The sequence below is a fragment of the Perna viridis genome, chromosome 11 (genome assembly GCF_037379345.1).
Source record: "Perna viridis isolate PV_CMFRI_1.1 ecotype Kerala chromosome 11, ASM3737934v1, whole genome shotgun sequence".
NCBI classification, from domain to species: domain Eukaryota; kingdom Metazoa; phylum Mollusca; class Bivalvia; order Mytilida; family Mytilidae; genus Perna; species Perna viridis.
Window position 1 is genome coordinate 9,581,038 of NC_142455.1, and position 24,988 is coordinate 9,606,025.

Genomic DNA, 24,988 nt, shown 5'->3' on the forward strand with positions numbered 1-24,988 from the left:
AAGTCATACAATCAGGACACAAAAAAGTGCTACCCTTAACGATTTGGCAACAATATCATAAATATGTCCGTTTCGAATGAGCTTATTCAATTATATAGTTTGGTTTGGGTAGAGTACTTCGTCAAGACTGGATAAAGACCTTCCTGTATATTTTATTTGAATGCTGCTTATTAGAGGTTACTCCTTAAAGCACGTATACGGTATCGAAATTTGCAATTTATATGATAGCAATTCATATATTTAGTGCTAATATAACACGGGATAAAAGTTCTGCAACTATATAGATATATCCCCTACTGCCTAATTCTAACATAAATCTGTACCAGCTGTACTAAAAATACATTTATCACCATTTTCATCCATGATTTCATTCATATATTTGGGCTATAAACCATAATATAGTTCATCGAGGACAAATGATGAGCGTTATGATAGTTATAAATGTAAACTAGTTGTTGTCAGCAGTAATTGCAAATGTATTGGTTGCTGCTTATTTGCATTCATCAACTTTTATGCATTGTATTTTAACGCCAAATTTGATTGCTTTTTTTCCTTTGACCAGCATAAGATTAAAATACGCCAGGATTCATGAGCCAATTCGGGCTAAAAACATAAATGAAATGATAAGACCGGCTTTGGTAGCCTTTCAACTTTCGAAAATAAAAAAAAACTCGAAAATTAATGACCAACTTCAAAAGTGAACAAAATCTAAAACAAAATCATGCAGGATAATATACACTAATCATTTAAAGACACTTAGAACTTTGACGTTTCTAATAAAATCACAATAAGATTTGCATAAAAATTCCTAAACACAAACTGACCGACTAGAAGACAAACGCAATATACAAAATACTTACAAATAATGACCGATTGATAACTGAAATCTGGAAAATATTGACCGGGTCGAGACAATTCTAAGTATTGGGCACGTTTTATCTGGACATAGTGTATTGAAAATTTATGTATTATTCAAGTATTATGTTTTACTTGTTATAACTTCAAACTAAAAAAAGACTGCTCTTGCAAAAAATCTCTATACAAATATGGTCCTTCTGGTCACGTAATTACAGGAGATTAGCAGTAACATTTTTAAAACAAACATTCTAGATATGTTTTTTTATGATTTGTTCAACGGGTCAGTTTTCCTTTCCTCTTTCGTCTACCAAGGACTTGACTTTTTATGAGCAACTCGGTGGGTGTTTCTAGAAAAGCAGAGGACGCTACCCTACCGGTGCACCTGGTCCATGCTCCCAGGTTTTAGTGGAGTCCGAGTTGCTCATTTGCCTTTGTTACTTTGTATTACGATATTAGTTAGTTTTCATTTGAAGAAGAATAAAATAAATCCCAAGTTACTTAGATGCCCACATAAGATTGATGTAAAATTGTGTACACAAACGTTTCAATTATTTGTAAGAGTTGTGTCCCTTACCCTGGTCTACCTCCTTAAATGTTTAAAATTTCCACAGTTTCTAGGACAATATCATTTATGTAAGAACATATTTTTTGCGTTTATTTTTTTCTGCTTAGTGCCAATAAGTAGCACTGAGTTTTCTTAATCATCATTGTAAATTTGTTATATACTATATTTTTCTCAGTTACATTTACACTTTTATCAGCAACTGCTTGTGAAGTATCATCAGCATAAATAATGCATGTGAATGAACTAAACAATCTGGATAGTCATTGACAAATAATTAAAAAAAAACAAGGATCAAGGATAGATCCTTGAGGAACACCTAGTATAGTAATACTTCTTGATTAAATACCATTACATCGAAACACATAACTCTCTGTAAGACAAGTATGCAATAAATCATTTCAAACCTTTTTCACAAACACCAAGCATTTTAAGTTTATGCAACAAAACAATTTGGTTTACTGAATCGAATGTTCTTTACTAAAAACATCCATACAAAGACCAGGGTGTAGATTGGAGTAATTTAAGTACTTTTATGACTATTTCGTTACGTTTGTAACATCTCAATCTGCGACAACTAATTCCGAATAATTAAAATTTGAAGGATAAAACAATATAAAATAAACCCTATAATAACAATAATAAAGATATATTTAGAAACGTTGTCAATTGGTTATTTCTAATACTGTTCCTCTTGAAAAGAAGTATTTCCACGATAAAAGCATAAAGTGTGTTTTTTTTTATTATATAAATCAAATCGAGTAGCAACATTGTAAAATGGGAATTTTTCGAGAATTTTTTTATTTACCTTTGGTACGCTAAAAAACGGGTAGCACAAGAAATAAAAATGCTCATCTAAACAAGAAAAACAGTGAGCAATGTTAAAACGATACAAACATGTCAGTCACAAATACAGAGCTTATGCAGCATTTTAAAAATAGACGAAAACAAATCTATCAATATACACAAGTTTCCTTAGCATATACTAGTGAAATTATTTCTAACAAAGATAATGTTCTCTTCTGAGCACTTGTAATGAAGATAATGCTTACTTAGTGATACCCCTACTTCCTCGCAAGAATACATGCAGGAAACTCAAAAGGTCATTCAGATGGAAAAACAAAACAAGAGACGTATAATGGTACCATGCGATAAATAATGTGTAAAAGTTTCATTGTATCCAATACAGCGGTAGCTAGCCAGAAAAAAATATGCAAATTTCATTTTTGCAACCCTAAAATTGAAAATATTGATAGTGACCAACTCCTTTCTTGAGTTGCTAGTTGGTTGCAATTCATTGATGTTTGTTGATGAGTATTATCTACATCATTAGTGTTTCCTGCTGTAGATCTATTAATAGTTTCTCCTGATGCACTATTGTCAGGAAAACTATTTTGTATGTCTCTAAAACTTTCCGGATTTATCTGCTTCTGTAAATCTATCTCCAAAGCTCCGGCATCTTGGTCTGTATTATTTTCAAACGGTTCACTAGCGGACACATTATGTTGTCCCTGTGGTGTGCTTACCTCAGAACTACTTGTCTCATCGGATTGCTTAGAAGGAAATGGTATTACTGACGGGACCACTGGAACGGCTGTTGACGTAATCTTACTGTAATTATGATGTGTATGCGTAAATATATTAATTGTGTGTATGTGTATTTTTTTTTATTATACTTTGATATCAAAATATAACATGAAATGATCCTAGCCGAATCTTTAAATTATACAAATCAAAATCTCAATGGAATATTCAAAAAGTCACTCAGATAAATGAGTAAAAGAATGAAATACTACAAAAGATGGTAGTTTTAAAAACAAAGATTCATTACTTTAACCGTTAATTATTTTATCTTTTGTACAATTCGTCAGTCTTGCTTCTACACCTTTCACAAATGTAAAACACAGATCACAGGAATATTAAGAACACATATAAAAATCAATGCAAACCACCAAATTAACTTAAACCAAAATTGGTACTGAATCTACCTTACCGAGGCTCATCAAACATCATTTCGCATTCGCATGTTCCTTTGTCTTTCTTCATGTTCTCATAAGCAGTCAAACTTTCTGTTTGATGGTCGCTTCTGAACCCTGATATGAATTGAGTTTCTGAAATTATGATTTAAAAGAATGAAGTATAGTAAATAAGGATCTGTATTGAGCAAAGTGTGAAGGAAAGGACATTATCTTATATTATGCATAAGTATATTAAGATATAATCCAAGAAAAATATAATCAAATGAGTTCAACACTTATCAATGCCTGTGCTTTTCATTTACAGCTTTTTTTCTAGTTTTACTTATTTTTCTTGAGTACTTAACTACATTTTCGTTTAATAATCGTCAGATTTCTGTAGTAATATTATCATTTTGTTCCGATCATTTTATTGTATATTTCCACTTCTAAAAAACGCGATACCTTTGGAATACAAACTAAAGTTAAATCACAGACGTGGAAGGCATGATTGTTTAAGAAATAATTCGTGGGCGGGGTAGATTTGTACTCATTTTAACATGGGTACGGTATTTATATTCGACTATTTAACACCAAGCGAGAGCCAAACCCATGTTAAAGTTATTACAAATCTACCCCCGGAAAGAATTATTTCTTTTCTAATATGACAAATATGGTAATTTTTGTGGAAAAAATTCTCTAGGCGTAGTCAAAATAACGGCTGTTCCGTTTAACTTCACCCGTCGGGAATTTCTACATATGTTATATATTTGTTGTCATATATGGAGCTCACAAAGAATAATTTTCTCGGTCTAAAACATGTATAACAACAGACTCATACATGTCAATTGTGAAAAAAAAAACATCATTTGATCAAGAGTTTCAGTCTACGACCAGATGAGGAATGGATGTATGTACTATACGATGGCATTGCTACTTGTTTTATTATGAATATGTAGGTTTTGGCATTAAGTTGATAGCTCATTTTTCGAATATGTGAAATTTGTGAAACGAAGGGTTCTTAGATATATAATAATATATAGTCTATATATAACATTAAATATAGTAGTAATATTTTGTTCCAAATGGTCAAATAACTGATCTTCCCTTGAAGCTAACAAGAACAATTTAATTTAGTAACATAATTAGGCAACCGAATTAGACTAATTTTAAACTATTTCAACTATTCAAATAAACATTTTAGGAAACTTTCATTTGTGTACCTAGAGAGTTTTTAACTTCCCATAAAATACTGTGTAACTGTGCAGTCCTTAGGACATCCATCAGGTCTCGTACTCTAAATTCATATTCAATACTTAGCAGATCAAGGATGTCCAAACTTGGATTATTGCTGCTTTCTGAAACAGTAATAGTTTGTTTCATATATAGAAGAAAAAATGACAATAGCTGATATTTTCGATGAAATGAAATAAAGAGCGCAGCATGATACGTCCACAACCGTTGAACTCTGTTCATTTGGAAAGAATGTGAACCAAATATAAAATGTTTACACGCTCACTTAAGCATCGGAACTTACCATTCATTATGGGGACAAAACTGGTTTGAATAATTGAAATTCACATGATTTTTTTTTTAAATCGGACCAAAAATAAAAAAGTAAACTTTTTAGTGTGGCTCCTTTGACTCCGTATAACTGCAAACCCGTAAGAGATACCTAAAATCTGACTGACAAACGAATGCAGAAATTTTATAAGGAATTCAAATAGACCAAAAATTAAATAACAGCTTCGCATGATATGTACGCATTGGTTGAACCCTGAGCAGTTGGGGCAAGTGTTGACTCAATTCAAGTTTTTGACACACTTAAGAATATAGTTCAAAAGTTCATTATGGACACAACAACTATTTTGGACACAACATAGCACAGAATTTGAAATTTAATTTAAAAACAAATAGGACCAAAAATAAAACAGTCGATTTTGTAGGATGTGATTCCCTTTTGACCTCTTATAAATCGAAAACTTTAAGAGAAATCCGAATTCTCATTGAAAAACTCAGGCAGAGATTTTTAAGAGAATCCACTTAGATATCAAAATCGGTCCAAACTTTAAAATGTCGATTTTTTTTTAGAGTTCTCCACTTTTGTATACCTTTAACTCCAAAACAGTTTAATATAAGACTACCCTGTTACAATTCTCAATACAGAATTTTATAAGAAATGATATCCGTTATCTAACTTAAGTCAACTGACCCCAACGACGACGACGACGACAACCATTATACGACCAAAAAATATTTGCGGTCGTATAAACACTAAAGGTTTTGTTTGTATATATTTAATTAAATACAAGGTCCAGATATCCTCAAACAATCTTAGATTCCATATACTTTTAGAGCATGAATGCAAAAAAAGTTAAATCATGTATTTCCAAATACACAAGACTGTTGTTTAAAGAAATAGTAGTATTTTTTTTCTCAAAATATTAAGGACTTGGAAATAGATGGTTAGGTGTCAGCATTTATACCCAAACATATACTTTTACAGTTTATGTTATCAAGTTGATATCAATGATTTATTGAATCTATAATTTTGAATATCAACAATAGTAAATAGTAAACCTATTAAAATGTCTCAATATCAGCGTAAGTTTTTACTTGACAATTTATCTTGTCCGCTTCAGATGCTGATTAAAAAAGCATACCAAACAGTTTGCATTGCCTCCTAGTCCATAACAATGCATCAATAACTAATTCCCATTTTTTGCCGTTCTCCAGTAAATATGCCCATTTCTTGAAAAGAACATTTGGAACATCTTGAAGCATTGTATCTGAAAAAACTTAATTTAATTAAAGAGTATTGTATTTTAAGGTTAGGATGGTCGCAAATTAATCGTGGCAAAAATTTCGTTTGTGACCACATTTTAATTTGTAGATATTTTATATTATTTGTAAGATAATTTAAAAAAAGATATCTTATATAATGTACAGTTTACAGGATATCCTTTAAAACATACAAGACATCTCATAAATTTTATAAGACATCTCGTAAAGTATATAAGATATATCATAAAGTATACAAGATACCTTATCAACTTTATAAAACATATTGTTTTCATATTTTAGTGAGATATAGCTCTGAATTCAAAATATCAGTTTTTTACTAAAGTTCATTCTGTCATTATTACCTTCAGAGATTCCACAACATATTCTGCAAGTATTCAGAAAAACTGGTTCTGTATCCTGTAAAAGAATCCAGTTGACCTATTTCGTATTTGTGGTTTTGTTACCAAATAATCTTCATATCATCTATTAAATTGGTAATATCAATTGTATGAACATATTTTGCAAATAACCGTCGGCGATTAAGAGACGTTTTCAGTTAAGGGATGCCATTTAACGGAATTATCGGCAATAAATTAACATTTCTAGATTGTGGAAAAAAAGGTACCACTTTGAACAAATGAATTGAGGTAACCATTTTCTGATTTTTTTTGGGGAAAATCTTTAACTTTTATTTCTACATGAATTTTGCTTTACTGGAATGCCGTGAAATTGTGACGTTATAGGCAATGTTTTAACGTCAATCAAAAAAACAATTTTCAGATAATAACTAGAATAATGCCTAACTTTAGGACCCTTAGCACTGCTAGTGATTCTTGAAAAGATGGAATGTATCTAATTGACACAAACCCAAATTCTTACTGTTTCAGTACATTAGGTATTAGAGTGTTCGATCTTGCATTTAAAAACATATTAATAAAACAAACTAACAGACGAATGCAAATGAATTACTTTTTCGATAATATCTTTTCTAAATGGTTTTATTTTAAAACATGTCAAATATTCGCGCAGTTGATTATCAGTTGCCGACTTTAGGGCATCTGATGAATCTGAACGCATTTTAAAAAAAAGTTAGATGATATATCTTATATTTCGTAGTGTAATGTTCCGATACTTACTAAACAATAGTCACTAGTAAATCATTTCTTATTATATGTATATGGGCAAGCGATACCAATGACTGTAATAACACAATAACCGATGGAAAGGCGGATTAGAGCAAAATATCATTTGTTTATAGACATTCAGTTTGTTATACCACCAGCAATGCAAGAGGTAACAGTGACTACTCTGTCCCGTTGGACGGTCAGTAATATAATAAATATATTACAGGTTCAACTTCAAGTAATTATGGCTGAAACAAATTGTTTAAGAAGAGTATACTCAGTTAGCCGAATGGTTTGTGTGTTTTGATATATTGATAAAGAGTATGATTTTGAAACTTTAATATAACAGATATCGGTGAAGAAATTTATGTATAGTGAAGCGATTAAAGGTTAAATTGACATAATGTAAAAAAAAGTTTGACGAAAATTACAAAATATTGGTGACACTATTTTCCTGGCCTTATATAATTATTGCAATCTTATTACGAATGCAAAATTAGTATTATTTTATTTTATACTTTTACTTGAGAAACAAGAATCCTCCTTTTCGAAGCCATATCAGCAACAACGGAAAAATAATCAACACTGGCAAATATTTGCGTTTTTTCCACAGATTAAAATTCCCATGTAGTTTGTACCTAGCTTTGTGTATTGAAAGTAACATAAAGGAGAAAAAACGGTAAAATTGAATAAACGTCATATGTTCATAATTTTATGGTGCATTTCCTTGCTGGCAAGTAAACTAAATCAAACAACCACACTTAACTAAAAACGTAATTTAAATAAAAATAATGAATACGTGAACAATAGCCTCGTTTAAAAGGTGAAAAGGAAATACATCCAAATTCGGAGTTATTGCACTTGTCAAAGATAATGGTGTAAGCAATCTTGAATGATTAAACATGGACCCACCTTAGAATTTTGATTAAGAATTTATTGAGATATGATTCATCCAAAAAGGTCAAATATATCTACAGCGACTTTCTTACAACCATGACACTCTTTTATTATCAGTCTGCTGAATATTACAAAGGATTGACAAAGCTATTGGAATGCTATTTAACATGACCAGTTGCTATTTAAAGAGATGAAGACTACTCACCTATGAATCTAGTCAGCTCCTGATTATTTAAATCCGAACCAGTAGGCTTAAAAGTGAATTAAGTACTTTATAAATTGTGAAAGATTCCATTAGAATTAGAATTATTATGTTACGGGTTAATTGCACTGGTTTTCATAGTTTGGGATTAAATATAATGTTAATAATAAGTTTCATTTGTGGAATAATTTGGGATTTAGTGCATTCAGTTCGATTGACATCATAATTTGGGATTAAAAGTGCAATGATTTTCAATAAAATTTAAGATTTGGATTAATTGTTCCTTACATTGAAACTTTTGCGGATTAATTACAGTTAATTAAATTTATAGATTTGGATTTAAATGCTGTTTTTCTTGAAATTTTTGTGGATTATTAAAGTGTAATGATTTCAATTCAAATGTAATAGTTTCGGATTTAGTGCATTTTAAAAGTGCAATGATTTTCATTACCATATTATGTAGTTTGGGATATCGTGGTTTAAAGATTTGGATTAAGTGATTTTTTTTTCAATGGATGTACAGGTTGGGATTATGTGCAATGATATATATGTAACTTGAATTATATGGAGAATGTTTCTTAGTTTTATTTTCATTATAATTGTTGTTCTGGAATAAGTGCTATGATTTACAACTCTGATTTGAGTGTTTCATGTGAAAAATGATTTTATTGGAATTATACTTATGGCTTAAATGCATTAAATTTCATCAGAACTAGTCCATATGTACATTTTGTACATGTACATTTTATACGGAAACGTGTGCAAGAAATTTATAAGAATCCGAACTATAGTTTAAGTAGATACTTTAAAGGAGTATATTTCAATGCATATAAAAACCAGTATTAAATGAAAAATAATAAATTAGCATTACACTGTAATTTCAAAGTTATTGTTCATTTAATTGCAGTGTTATGAGAAAGTTATTGTTTTACTTTAACTTGTCATTTTATATTTGCTACCCACTTGGTGACACGTGGGTTTATAGCTTTTTTTCTTGGAAAAATATAAACAATATTTACAACCGATAGTTTTCCACAATAGTACTTATCCGATGTTAGCAAGTACAAAAAAGACATTGAATATGTTTCTGTCAACTGCTAAATGCAGTAACTAAACAAAAACAAAAATATCAAATATGTAAAAAACACATAGTGAGTAATACTCATCAGCTGAAAAAAATTCCTGTGAAACATTGGGAGTATTGGTTGCCTAACACCTGTCCAGGTAAATTTTCATTGGTGAGTGGTTACCCATTCATCAACTCTTACAATAGCAAGTGGTCAGTTTAAATGACCCAATATTTCTAGTCCCTAACCACCATTGCCCGAATTGCCGTGCTCCATTCCCCATGTATCATCTCCGATGCATTTTCAAAATTGCCCAATCTTCAAAAATCAAGGATAATGAATGTTGCTAAATTCAATGCTTGTTATTTGATTAATACAAGTGTAAATAACTGGGGTATCATAAATTTAAACCTAATCAATACCGATTCCCAATCTTCCTTTCTCCATGGATGAATGCCCCATACCCTATTAAATGGGGTTTACCCCATATATATATATATATATATATATATATATAAGGGTCTGAAACATTCCCAACGATGTTAGAACTGTCAAATTTGCGATGCAAATTTTTAGTCGTTACCTCCGCGGGACTCGAACTCGTACCGCTGTGACATCTCTGGCAACACCACCTGCACCAAGTCCAGCGCCCTAGACCACTCGACCAGCTGGGCTATATAAAAATATAGCTTTCGCTGGCCGGGTCATTCCTCCTCGTAGGATTAATCTAGGGCTGTAACTTAGTATACGATGTATGGTAGTACGGGACAGTTCATCTAGGTGTTATTATGCAGGATAGAGGATCAAATTAATGATGCATGTCACAACAAATCAATATCATACAAACGTCTCAGAATGTGACGACTCTATTCGCTACACTGCTCCATCGGATCACATTGATACAGGGAAGATAACGTAAACTTATAGAAGGGTCTGAAAAATTCCCAACGATGTTAGAACTGTCAAATTTGACGGACGGACGTATAACGGATGTAAAACGTTCGTAAACCCTCCATACAAAACGGATAGTTTACGGATGTTTAGGACCACTGGCATTTTAGGTCCGTACAATTCACCCATAAAACGGAAGTTTTACATGCATAAACCATCCGTATAATGGGAGAAAAACATCTTAGAATAGAAACGATAAAGCAGTGCACTCCTCATACCTGTATTGATTTACACAAATAATTTAAACTGACTTATAAGTAAAAAATTACATGTAGATTTCTCTATGTTTATTATGTTATTATTCGGTGTTTACTCTATAACCGTCCATAAAAATGTTTGAAAATGTTACACTGAATACTTGCCAGGAATGCATGCCAAATATTTTTTTTTAAATGTCAAAAAAGTCAACATATTATTTACAAACAGTATATTTTTTCATATGAAAATTAATACAATGTAGTAATTTGTTTAATTAAAATTATACATGTACAGTACATGGATGGCATATAAATATTTTATTCACAAGTAATCTTTGTAAAGTTCCAAAACTGTACAAGTCATTGTCAAATACATGTTAATGTTGAATAATTCATTAAAGATAACATCTGTAAGCCCTAACAGAAAATAAAAATAAAGGTAATGGTGCTTAAAGATACACAGGCATTATAATAAAGATATACTATGTACGTTTTAAAAAAAAGTACCAGTTTACCTCCCACGTTCAAAGTATCCGGTGTCAGTATTAGAATAGAAAGCTTAGCATAGCGCAGCATGATACGACCGCAGTGAAAGAACCCTGATCAGTTGAGGGAAGTGTGGGCACAATATTAGTTTTTGACATACTTAAGCATAGGGACTAACAATTCATTATGGACACAGCAATTGGTTTGGACACTATATTGCACAAAAACTGAAATTGAGAGAAAAACATTTCAAAATCAGACCGAAATTTAAAAAGAAAGTAGATCTTTTTGGGTGTAGTCTCTTTGACCCCTAACGACTCTAAAACGATAAAAGATTGAGTATCTGTAAACTGATTGGATTGAAAAACACAGGTAGGAATTCTCATAAGAAATCCAATAAATAAAAATTGAAATCGGACCAAAAATAAAAAAAGTAGATTTTTGTGGTTAGACTCCTATGACCACTTGTAACTGAAAAAGCCGTTTGCAGTATAATACAGGTGGGGATTTTCATTTATAATCTAATAAAAATAAATAAATTTGAAATCAAGCTAAAAATAAAAAAAGTTGATTATTTTTTGTGTGGCCTCATTGAGCCCTTTAGACTCGAAAACAGTCCATAATGCATCAAATCATCTTGATACATTTGTACACTAGAATTAAATTTAAGAACAAAATAAACAAGAGGCACCCAGGAGCCTGAATCGCTCACCTGGTTAAATTTTGTCTTCCAATGGCAATAAATTTAACAAGAAGTTGTCCAACAATTTTGACTCAAGACAACTTTGGTACTCTTATCATACTGATCATTTCAGTAGTTAAAAGTTCCTTTTTATCTATTATAGTTTTTAAGATATTGACTGAAAACTGTAAAATGAAAGTCCTTTTTTTTATCTTTCAAGGGCAATAACTCTTACAAGTAGTCGCCTGACAACTTAGATCCCAGGAGACTTGTGTAGGCCTTATAAGGATCGTTTCAGCAATTGAAAGAATTTGGCTACACCAAATGGTTTTGGAGATATGATGTGCAAAAACTACTGTCTGACTCCTATGTTCTATTTTAGTAACAACAGCCATGTTGTTTGATGGATCAAATATCCACACATCAGCTCTATGCAGGATACCACAAGGAATATTCATACCAAGTTTGGTTCCAATTGGACTAGTACATTACTTTAATGTAGTGTCATAGAAGAAGATTTTTGAAAGAAATAAAATTAAAAATAGCAAAAAATGTTGAAAAAGAGCAAAGTGAAACTCCAACATGGCTTAACAGATTAAAATCAAAATTTGATCTCATCATGCTGAACACTTTTACTATGTCAGAATTTGACTAAACCTAACAGTTTGGAGATATATGCGAAAACTACTGTCTGACCCCTGTGTTCTATTTTTTAGTAATGACGACCATCTTAGTGGACGGATAAAAAATCTTAACAAAACATTTGTGTAAGATACCATCAGGAACATCTGTGCAAAGTTTCATATAATACCCTCATTAGTTTCAGAGAAGACTTTTGGCGCCTAGTGATGGCAATAGCTCACCTGGCCTATGGCCAGGTGAGCTAAAAAGGAATGGTCAATATCAGACAAAACACAAACATTCTACACAGGTTTTAATTAAACACCTATTTTTACCCTTTTGGTCCCTTATTCTAAAATGGTAGGGGCGAAATCTTCCTTTAGTGTTTAGTAAAATCATATCAAAATTTCATAGCAATATTGTCACAACTAAATTTATCACAAACAACCAAGTGTCTACGGACAACAACTCAGTGCCGTACTAATAAATAACCACAATTTTTTTGCAGTTGTATAAAAACTGTGTACATCATGGATATTTTTACACAAATGATTTTAATCAACTTCAGCCTGCAAGGTTTCACATGAAATCAAAATTTATTTTCTTCCCATTACAAACTTCTTCTGTGATATTATTCCTCATAATTACTGTTCCCCTTTTTCTTTTCACTTTATTTCTGTATCATAATCAGATTACAGGATTTAAGACTGTTGATGTGTAACATTGCTACAGAATGTGTCTGTTGTAGTAAAAGCTGAATAATTTGTCTCTCTCTCTTTCCTTTTCTCATGAATCCACCCTGCATGTATATCGAAATTCCCTTTTCAATTCCAAACCTGAAAAAAAAATAGAAAAGTTAAGTTCATGTATTCCCCAAATCTTCAATGACAGTAGACAGATTAACTACAAATAAAATAAATTTAGTTTCAGTAAATACCTAAAAAAGACGGACGTTGAACCACTTGGTACATATCACACCCTTACTGCTTTAATACCATATTTCATTAGATCTGATGAACTGCTTCAGCAGTATGTGTACAAAAGTACATGTACAAAATGTACATGTTTTGGAGCAAATTATTTAATGGTTGATATTCCGATACTTAAGAAATTTTATTAAAAATAATCACTTTATTTCTACATTATAGAGCCACCGTGCTGTTAATTTCTGAAAGATTTTACATATATATATATATAGCAAGCCTAGCTAGCCGAGTGACTTTGTGCAGGCGGTGTTGCCATAGTGTCACAGCGGTACGAGTTCGAGTCCCGCAGAGGGAACGACAAAAAATTGCAATCGCAAACGCAAATTTGAGTTATAACATCGTTGGGAATTTTTCAGACTCTTCTATAAGTTTGCGTTATCTTTCCTGTATCAATTTGATCCGATGGAGCAGTGTAGCGAATAGAGTCGTCACATTCTGAGACGTTATATTTATATATATATATACATTGATGGAGATCATAAAGGCAATTTCAACCTATTTACAGGTCTTTCAATTTGTTTTAACCAAGACACGGGACATTTTAAAAGGCACAGTTTCATATAAATAGGCTATTTTAAGGAAATTTCATGTACATTTATTCATGTATTTAAAGAGGAACTGTAGAGCTTTTTTTCACTCTTTTACATCAAATCTGAACAACGATTTTTTTGGAGAAGGGGTTGGGGGGAGATAAACAAGCAAGAAAATAAATGAATTTTCAAGAAATATAATGGAATTGTTATGGTTAAAAAAGGGGAAAAGGCATTTTCAGGCAAAAATATTGAGGTTTCAGGGATTGTATAATATAAAGGATTAAATTAGAAATATAGAGTCACCTGAAAGCCTTCATTCCACAAATAATTGAATATAAATTCAAGGACCATACTTTAATAAGTATGTATGTTCACTATATCACTACACCATACACCCTAACATCTGAACTTCAGAATATTTCAATCCCTATCCATTATATCTAAAAACTCGTCCCCTTCACAATGGGTAAGTGTATGTTCATGTCTTTATAGCTATTAATAACCATTCACCAAAATTTGAAGGAAAAAAAAATAAAATCACAAAGGCGCGGACCAGTCAACACTTTAAAATCAACTGAATTTTCCATTTAGTTCCCTTTCAGAAACATTATCTCCCCATGACTAATATAGGTTTAAATCAATCCCACCAAGCTATTAAATTAGCTACTACTGTCATTCACCAAATTTTGAAAAGGAATCAATAAAAAGAGGCTCTCAGAGCCTGAATCACTCACCTATCAAATCATGCCATATTAACTACACGTAAGTAAGTGATGGGATCATGGATTGCTGAAAACGAGCATATATTGATGAATTCTGCATGTATCTAAGGCACTGTAAAATGTTTGAAATTCCTTCAAAGTGTTTTAGAACCTCCGGAAAACATTTTGGCAGGGGCCACCTATGCCCTGTTATTCCACCGGTATAAATTGTACATTTGCTGAAAAAAACATAAATTGAAGTTAACTCATGGCTATACAATTTTTTTTAATTATCATTCAACTCTTGACACCATGTTTACTACATTTTGTACGTTAACCAAATATCATTGCAAGCAAGTTATAAATTTATCAAAAAAATTAAAGGGACCTTAGCCACTTACATGTAAGCTATACAAACTTTCCCATAGTTTCATTATAATATATGGAAGTGTTTTGTTTAGTTTTTGTGCAATAACTGGAAAACATTATGCGTTACTCATCAATGATAAATTAGAGTTTTTCAACAACAAAAATAACCATATATGTACATGTATATGAATAATCAATCAGATAAGTAATAATTTTTTTTTTAAAAGCCCATCATGATACATATACATGTACATTTACAACCTCAGCATTGTGAAACATAGATGTAACCGACATGTTTGACACACGCTTAGATTGATGGATTAACAAAGCATTTTTGACACATGAATTCACATGTATGAAGTTAAATATCCTTGAAATTTTGTACTTAGTCACAAAACTGATTGACAGACAGAAACGACAAAATGAAAACCTTGAGATATCTACGTAATAATTTCAAGGTCCCAAAATGTTTCTATTTATTCTCACATCATATTTCATAAAATTATGTGTATTTCTAAATGCACATTTATATATATTTCATTGTATTTAGAACTAGAAGTCATTGAGATGGAATCCATCTTTGTGAGCCCGCCAAGGGAATTAAGCCATATACATGTATACATGCATGAATTTGATTTAGGTGATCAATCTACATGCCAGATATCAAAAGCCCAAATCAAAAGACAAAAGTTACAGCTTTGACAAGAGTTTGTCAACGAAAAAACGAATTTTACCATAAACCAGTATCCATGGAATGCAACACATCATCTTTAGGTCATCTACCCACATGCAAAATATCAAAAGCCAACATCGAAAGACAAAAAAGTTACTGCCCAGACACAATTTCTAATGAATGGACGGACAAACAGTGATCACTTTAGGGTGACTACCATTTTTAGTGCCGGAGCCCTAATTAAAATTTAAGTTAATTCTACACTAATAGCATACTACAAGTTCATGTATACATATTCAGGCAAACATGTGTATGCCAACAAGCATTCTGAGAGTATAGCAAAACAATACATAGTCCCCTACAGGCTGTTTATATCACTGACCAAAATACCACCTTGGATCATCAAGTATAAATGATAAACTGAGGAAATGACAAGGATTTTGAACGTTTGGAAAAATCATCAGGAACAAATTATGAACTTTACCTGTAACTCATCAAGGTAGACTCACATACCAAAAATCAGCTCAATATTTGCAAGCATTTAGAAAAAAAGTGTGGAAAACTTCAATTTTTTTTCCAGACTGACAGACAGAGAGAGAGACTGCCGGAGTGCAAATTTTAAGACCCCTTTGGCTAAAGCCGGTAGGGGACTAATAATTTTAAATTAGTATTATTGCTATTTTGTTACAGTACTCATGGTACAGCTCTGTTTTAAAATTCAAATGTTGATGCACACGTATATCTACTTTATCTCTCAAAACTAAGACACCATTTCAGGTGTGCAGTGAGGGTGAGTACTGGAATCTTGTGATACAGCATTATATAATAGTCAGAAATTTATGATAGAAGCTATACCACCTTTTGCCTTTATCCACAAAAAAATATTTCCATTGATATCCACTTATTGTCATTACAGATGAACATTAAGATTCTGTTGATGTTCTGTTTAAGTCTGCTTTATTTAATTTTCCTCCTACAGAGAGATAAAGTACCACATCACAAGTATCATGAACACAAGATTTCTTATGTACAATGGCCATGCATACAAGAACAAGCTCATTGCTATACATATAAACTTTTAAGGCATACCTTATAATATGTGTGTTTCTTTGTACATGTACACCAACACTTCAGTAGAACACAGTAAACATACAAAATGTACATGCTCGTGTACATGTGTACATGTAAATATTTTGAGCCTTTCATTAATCAAAACCCTTCATACATACACATTTATATTGATTACCATCGGCCTGTCCCACAAACAAACTTTTTGACAATTTAACCAATAATCCATATACATGTACATGTATATTATGAGCAATCCATTACATACATGTATGATTGCTCATAGAGATTTGACAGTAATGAGTATAAGTATCTAATCAATGAAAGCAGGAGCCACAGAGTCTCACTTTCCGTACAAAAAATATCTACGGAATTAAAAAAGCATCAATGTTACATACATGTACATCATAGTAATAACAGTTTTGCACGCTTCTGTACGAAATTATAGCATAACCTGCGAGATATAGTCTCAACTATGATAAGTTCTTCTTTCATAAAGAAGTGAAAACATGTACAGTTTATAGCAAGATCTTCTCTCAACAGCCTTGGGGGCCAATGCTGCGTTCACGTTCCTCATGCTATGTTGTTGTCATTTTATGCGTACGAAAACAAACATTAAAATAACTAACATATAAAAGCATTTGTTTATAATACATTCAATGAAAAATAAAATAGGAATACTTATCTGAGTGGAAACTGCAATGACGCTCTCGTGCAAGGTCAAGGCCATGCTTTGATGGATGAGTCGGCCCAAATTTTAAAATCTTCCAAATTCGCCAAAGCACGTGGATAATTCATTTTCCGCAAGTTATCCTTTTATATGAATTCGAGTTTTTATTGCATTGTAATACGATTAATTAAATAAATCGAACCAATACAAACCAGACTCTTTAAACAGGGTAAACAATTTGAAAAAAAAAACAACACACTCACACACAAACATTTTAATGGGACAAAATGACCAAGCTATCCAAAATTATGTCCCATTAGGCCATTTCCGGCGAAATCCAACTTCTTGATAAATATTTTGCCTTGAAAAGCAATTAAGCTGGAGATGCATAACTTATGCCAAAGCAGTGTTTGTTGAATCATTATCTGTGTATTTCTGTGAATATGTTTTGTACCTTAAAATTATCAATCGAGGACTTATTTTACATGGAAATACTACAGAATGAACATCTGTTCAAAACAGACCACTTAACAGGCAAAGAAACTACTTGACTGTACCGACTTCAAGATATAGGTTTGCACAACCATAGACTGGAACGTGAAACTACTCATGGAAACACTTGAACCCAATCTATCTCTATTTACCTCTTACTGTCTTCGAAAGAAGTTCTGTTTTTTTTAAATTGCTGTACACCATCATTTACATGTCATTTGTATCGACTCAGTTTAAAAGTTTACAGAATTTTGGACAAATGTTGGCGATTTTCTTTTTGTTCATACAGTTCTACTTTCCAGTAATGATTACATCCGTTTAGGTCATTTGTAAGGTACATTGTATGTAAAATAAAAATACATTTACATGTACATACACAAGAAATTGTACATACATGTACATGTATAAGAAAGATGCTGCTGAGTACATTTTCTAAGCTTACTGAGCATATACTTTGATGTCAGACATAAAACATGAGAATACCAAGTTTTGTATTCAACTTAAATATGGCTGTTACTTGAAAAAAAGTTACATTTTCTTTGATACAGCCAACATATAACTTTGGTCTCATCTGAACTGAGAAATCCTGGCTGTTCTGTTAAAATCTATTAATTGTAGAAAATGCAGATTAATCTTTTCCTGAAAACTGCAAAAAAACCGTGATATTTCGCCTTTCCTGGGGCACAAGGAGTCGTCAGACAATTTTGACCTGATGGAGACTTTTGTAGGCCTTATCATAGATCATTTCATCAACTGAAAGGTATTTTTTCATCTTTTATAGATTTTTGAGATATAGGTAGAAATTGTTGATTTGACCCTTGTGGTCTAACACAAGAGGCTCCCAGGAGCCTGCATTGCTAACCTGGTTAATTTTTTGTCTTTTAAGGTCAATAACTCTAACAAGGAGTTGTCCGACAATTTTGACTTCATAAAGACTTTGGACTATGAAGATCATTTCATCAATTGAAAGTTTCATTCTCTTTATTATAGTTTTCATGATTGTGGATAAAAATTGCCTTTCAAGAGCAATAACTCTTACATGGAGTCATTTAACAATATTGATCCCTTGAGACTTTTGTAGGCCTTATAATAAGGATCTTTTCAGCAATTGAAAGTTTCATTCTATCTATCAAAGTTTTCAAGATATTGGCTGAAAACTATATATAAAGACAAGTCATTTTTCACATCACATGGAGTCGTCTGACAACGTTTATACCTGGGAGACTTTTATAAGCCTTATAATTAGGATCGTTTCAGCAACAGAAATTTATTGGCTTAACCTAACCGTTTTGGAGATATATATACAAAAACATATTCTCTGACCCCCATGTTCTATTTTTAGTAACAGCAGCAATGTTTGTTTTTAACAAATCAAAAATCCAAACAGACAAATTGTTTAGGATACCTTTTAAACAAAAATACCAACTTTCATTCAATTCTGTACGGTAGTTTCTGAGGAGATTATTTTTTGAAAATAATAACAGCATGTGATGGCAATAGCTCACAGGTGAGCTAAAAATCAACGACAGTTATGCTTTTTGCTTGATCTATATAATTAATATAATTTTAAAGTAGATATCCTAAAGATGCTCGCAACCAAGTTTGGTAGAAATTCACAGAGTGGTTTCATAGAAGAAGACTTTTTAAAGAAAAGTTAAAGACGGAAGATGAACGACGACGATGGATGGAAAGTAATGACAAAAGCTTACATGGTCATTTAAGCCAAATGAACTAAAAAGATAATTTTAATTTCTAACAGAACAAAGCATACACGCTTATTTTTCACTGCACCACTTCCGTTCATGCGCGACAACAAACTTAATCGATACGAATCAGACACTGTCAGATTCTGAAGAAAATAAAAATGGAAACTAAGTTTATCGCTCCGACTGAACAAAATTTTCTCAACACGTAGTACGTGTTGTTAAGCTGATTCTTCTTTGTTGTGAATATACCTACTTTAGTTTTTAACACTAAACTAGTAATACGATTGCCTTTTAGATAACTTTAACAAGATTGTCAAATCGTAGTGTACGTTGAGCATACCTTACACCATTTACATATTCCAGCAACTGTGTTTGATTCATCCACAGATTCTCTTTTTACATCACCTTCCACAAACAGCATAACTTTTTTCGGTTGATTATCAACAGTCTGAAAAATAAAAAAACTAAAACTGTATATTCCATACGCAGTATTTGAAAAATATTTCACGGATAATCTGGTTGAACATTTGGTTAACCATTTGCTAACATGTTAACAATTTTTGCTATTTTTACGTCTCGCTATGGCCGGGGGTCAATTAATAGACGTAACCTTAGTAAACCACTTACTAACTAGAGTCTCAATGAATTATTTAGATTACAATATGGGTTCAATTTGAATCTTTCAAGGAATACAATGTAATTAACCAAATGTAATTACCAAATTACCGAACATATAAATTATAAGCAACAGTCAACAGGGAAAGTTAAAAGAAGGAAAGTCCATGAAACAAATGGCTATATTAAGGCCAAACCAGAAAAGTTGGAAGCCAGTTTAATGGTCCCGACATGATAAAAGCATATCCGATGTCAGCAAGCCTCCCGGTTTGCTATGCTTGTAGCAATTAGTACTAGTAATCTAGTGCAATACAGAAACAAAAGAGTAGCAGCTTCCAATATTACAATACTTTTAGTAGTTATCTGAAATTGATCCTGGTATTATCAGTTGCTATCGACATCAAATTAACTAGGTAAACTCGTCCCGTTGTCCCAAGAAATACGTTCAATCACTATTGCAACTTGCAAAGTGTGAGGCATTTACCACTTATGCAACTTTAAAAAAAAAGTGCCATAATACATTGTTTTGAATTTGAATATTTCATTCAACGAATGTGTGTTCACAATGTCCATCTCCACGACCAAAAACAGATTATTTTACATGTACATGTACTTAATAAGTCTGATATTCATTCACACGTAAGCAAATGCTTTTATATTGATGTATTTGCAACCGTGAAATTTACATATATACAACGAGAACGGGGCTTCAGCTCGTGTTCAAATTTACACATGTGCAAGAACGGTTACGAGACCGGACCGGGCTTCAGTAAAAAGCATGTTTGTTTTTCATAACCACAATTGCCCATATGCAAATTTATTAACATATATGTAAATTTACACACGGTTGCAAATTCGCCAATGTGAACGCATTTACACCAGAACGGATAGCAAAAGTTTCGACAAATAACAAACAAAGAATACCATTTTGTCCTATCATTATAGTCTAAAGTTGTTACAGTATCATATTAGTTTCTTTTAATATCACTTGAAAGAAAATATGGGTGAAAAAGATGATGTGTTTAATGACTGATTAATAGGGCTTCGTATAAGTATATAGAGCCAATTTTTAACTTTTAATGTTTTTATGGTGCAACATTTTTTTTTCGATATCCTCAAGGTTATAAAAGTCGTTTTTTAATAAGTCTAGAACCATTTGTTTTTAAATATCTTAAGAATTTCTATGTCATGCTAGTTTGTTAGTTTACCGGGTAACTGCAGGATTGACTGCCCTAGCCGTGTCAGGGCTACAGCATAGATCAATGTGTACGTGTTAAATGTCGAAACTGGTCCCTCCGCTATTTGGATGATTAATTGACATCCATATGAAAAAAAACTAATATTTGTAATCGTGTGCTATGATTTTAAAATACCAACACACACCGTTGTCAGTTAGCATTAAAAAAAAGGCAACTGATGTGTTGCATAATCAATCACTTGTCATTTTTATTAAATATCTTCTTATCAATACGCAAGATGTTTTCATTAATATGCAATCTTTTTTTTTCAAATGCAACATTTTTTATTATAATTCAAGATTTTATATTATAATAAATATTAATTGCTAAATAATAGTTTACAGCTTAGACAAATACACAGAAAAATCACAACGCAACCTTGGCATATAAATGAAATAATGGACATGTTTTACTTTGACCAATTGGACTTATTTGCTGTTTTTGATGTTAATATTTTCAAAAATCTTCTCCTTAGAAACTACTATACAGAATTCAATGAAAGTGTGTATTCAGCATGATCACCAACTTTTAAGGGTCAATTACGTCATTACAATGAGACTTTAGACAGAGCATTTACCCATTTTTACCTCACCTTAAGCGTTGTATGTTATCAAAAATATTTGAAAATTAAGTCCTCAGAGACTGCTAGATTTTACAATTAGATGATTGTAATGGTTCCAATTGAAATTCCATTTTAAATATCTATTTCCATTGTTTAAATACATTTTCATCGAACTATTAGCAGATAAACAAGTCGGGGATTTGGAACCCTTGTATGACCCATCAAATCAAAGCGTCAATAGCGGTGAACCTTGGAATTCATGAGGTATTTAAAAGTATTTTTAATTCTATAGACGCTAATCGTAATTCGCTGATACCAATTTGTTCTTCCATTATTTCCGATAAGATTAACTATTTACAACGGGATAAGCGCTTTCGCCACTAGCAAAACTACACATTCACACAATACATGATTATTTAAAATTTATTACAATTTTGCTTCAAGTTTATGAGCAGGGTTATGAAGTCATAAATTCAAAAAATACGTTTAAAAAGTGTGTCAACCTCGAAGGTGTGTAACACGGTAGCTGCATAAAACTACATAAAAAATATATGGCATTGCTGTAACCAAGCACAATATTTACATTGTTGAGAACACTGATCGATTTATCAATATATACGAAAATAAATTTAAAAATATTTAAATCTATAAATAATGAAATTGTGAAGTTCTTTAAATATATTTTACGTAATTTTATGATAACCGGTTATTGGTCCCTAATATCCCAAAACGGAAAAGTGACAAAGTTAATCCCTACTATTATAAAGCACTTCTTATTAAAGAATGTTTTAGTACTTTATCATTATTATACAAACATAATACTAATCTAATGTGTTTTTTTCTTGCGATGTTTTAATATTATTCGACAGTCGGGTAGGAGCACAAGGGTTTTGAGGCAAAAGCGGCACGCGTGGCTTCTCACAGTTATTACTCCGGTAAATCATTTTCTTAAATGAGTATTATTCGAGTGTTTGATTATGAGCATAGTAGACCTTACCTGCGTAGAATTGGGACCTACAGCCATGATTCAACTTTTATTCTTTAAAAATAGATTATCCGGAAAACACTTGTCATTAACCGAAATAGATTATCTGGAAATATGGAGTGCCAACGGGGTCAAAATTCTTAAGAGTTGTACTAATTTGTGAATCGTCAATTTGAAGATCGTAAATTGTCAATTAGTAACATGTAAGTGTGTAACTTTCCATTTGGTTTTTTTTTCAACTTTAAAATACAACTTTTCTAACTTTGAGATTCCTCATTTGCAACTTCTCAATTCGTAATACATTTTCGAAGTTTGTAAATCATCAAAGTATTGATTTGTAACTTCGACAAAACATGTTTTTTTCATTCTCAATTTAAGCCATGTAAGATTGACACACAATTCATGGAATAGGCACGCTTTCTAAAGTTCGGGAAAAGTTTGATAATGTGTTTTTCTCTGCAGTTCCACTGGCTCTTTTACATCTAACCCGACACGAAGAAAAATTTTTTTTATCATAATCAAAGCATAGCTTTTCTAAGAGTAATCAAGGGAACCAAGGTTATAGCGGTAATCAAAAGAATGTAATCCAGGGACAAAGACCAAACATGGAAAACAGACATACACAACAAAAACATACAGTAACTAAAATCATACATACAAAGTAACAAAAGCAAATGAGCAACTCTGACTGGGACCATGGACCAGGTGCACCGATAGGGTAAGCGTCCTCTGCTTTTTTAGAAACACCCGCCGAGTTGCTCATAAAAAGTCAAGTCCGGGGTAGATAAACGAGGAAAGGAAAACTATGACCCGTTGAATAAATCAGTTTTCGTGGTGCAGATGGATACACCATAACAATCTACGAGTTCATGATGACGACCATAGAACTTCTGTAGTGATGACTTCAATCTTGTAGCAACATAACCCTGAAGCTTGTTTGTTAGAGTTCTAGCGCGATGCAAAATGTCTGCGTAGTTTCGGCAAGCTCTGGCATAACGTATGAGTTGTGATATGAACACTCCATACGCAGGAGCCGAAGGGATGTTGCCACAGATGAAAGGAAAGTTGACAATTCTGAATGAAAAGTCATCACGTTTGTCGTAAAGTTTGGTCAATAGTTTTTCTTTACCATCGATTTCTAAGTGTAGGTCAAGATATGAGGCTGACTTCACAGTGTCTGTAGTATCCTTCATCACAAGTTCTTTTGGGTAGATGCGATGTAGGTTACAGACCACCAATTCAACCAATGAGCATTTGGAACGTACGCAAAAATAGTCCTACGCAGAAATTACCCCTGTTCCTCATAGTGCTGTGAAAAAAGTTCTCATCTTATTTAAAAAATGTAAACAGTTTCTGAAAGGAAAAACATTTCTGTACATTTTATAGGTGCATTTTGCTTCTTGTGATGTGAAGCCTAATCTCCATAATGATTTTTAAATATACCCCTATCTTGTGAAAACAATGGGATTTCCCATGCTATTTATAGACCCTTCACTTCCGGTGACCAGTACTGCACTGCAAGTCTGCTAACCCCACATGCCATTCTGAGGATTGTGAGCTGACATATGTAGAATCATGCTGATATATAGTCCTCTGCAGGTTAAAGTTAAGGTAAAGTCCAGAGAAGCCATTGAATATTGTGAAATTAGCATAGAAGCCTATGGAAAGTGGAATTAGTGGTTTTTAGCCTGTATCAAAACCCCGAAATTAGGATTGTTTAAAGATAATACGTCATCTATATAGCTAAGGTAGGAAAAGCAATCATTAACCTTTTTCAATTTATGCGGTCAATTGTGTCAGTTTGGGATGTATTGTTTGCGTTATAGGCTATAATGAAAATATCCCTGCCATCCTTGGAGAACTGCTATGATTCCGGAATCTGTAAAAACTGCTATTAAAATTAAAAGTTCCCAGAGTCTATTAACACCTAGGTCTGGAGCGTCATTGAACTTATGGAAAGTGACATATCTATCAATGATAGTGTCTCGCTAGGTTATCAAATAT

At 32.2% G+C, this 24,988-nt stretch overlaps 1 protein-coding gene and 1 long non-coding RNA gene across 3 annotated transcripts; both read right to left on the bottom strand.

Moving 5' to 3' along the window:
* Positions 1 to 497: 497 nt before the first annotated feature.
* On the bottom strand, positions 498 to 23,072 carry LOC148602908 (uncharacterized). 2 transcript variants are annotated; one of them, XM_088552187.1, is made up of 7 exons: positions 22,997 to 23,072; positions 19,925 to 20,032; positions 6,522 to 6,576; positions 6,039 to 6,173; positions 4,599 to 4,733; positions 3,414 to 3,531; positions 498 to 3,031 (listed from the first exon to the last, which is right to left on the bottom strand). In XM_088552187.1, exons 1-7 carry the CDS (start codon positions 23,021 to 23,023, stop codon positions 2,641 to 2,643), a joined length of 969 nt encoding a protein of 322 aa, XP_088408313.1. In that variant the 5' UTR covers positions 23,024 to 23,072; the 3' UTR covers positions 498 to 2,640. The 2 variants fall into 2 exon arrangements, with proteins under 2 accessions (XP_088408313.1, XP_088408314.1); XM_088552188.1 differs by having other exon boundaries at positions 499 to 3,031; positions 6,039 to 6,164.
* Positions 8,136 to 16,498, bottom strand: LOC148602909 (uncharacterized). Its single transcript, XR_015916457.1, has 2 exons — positions 14,640 to 16,498; positions 8,136 to 13,222 (listed from the first exon to the last, which is right to left on the bottom strand). It is a non-coding gene; the product is annotated as an uncharacterized LOC148602909 (long non-coding RNA).
* Positions 23,073 to 24,988: the final 1,916 nt, after the last annotated feature.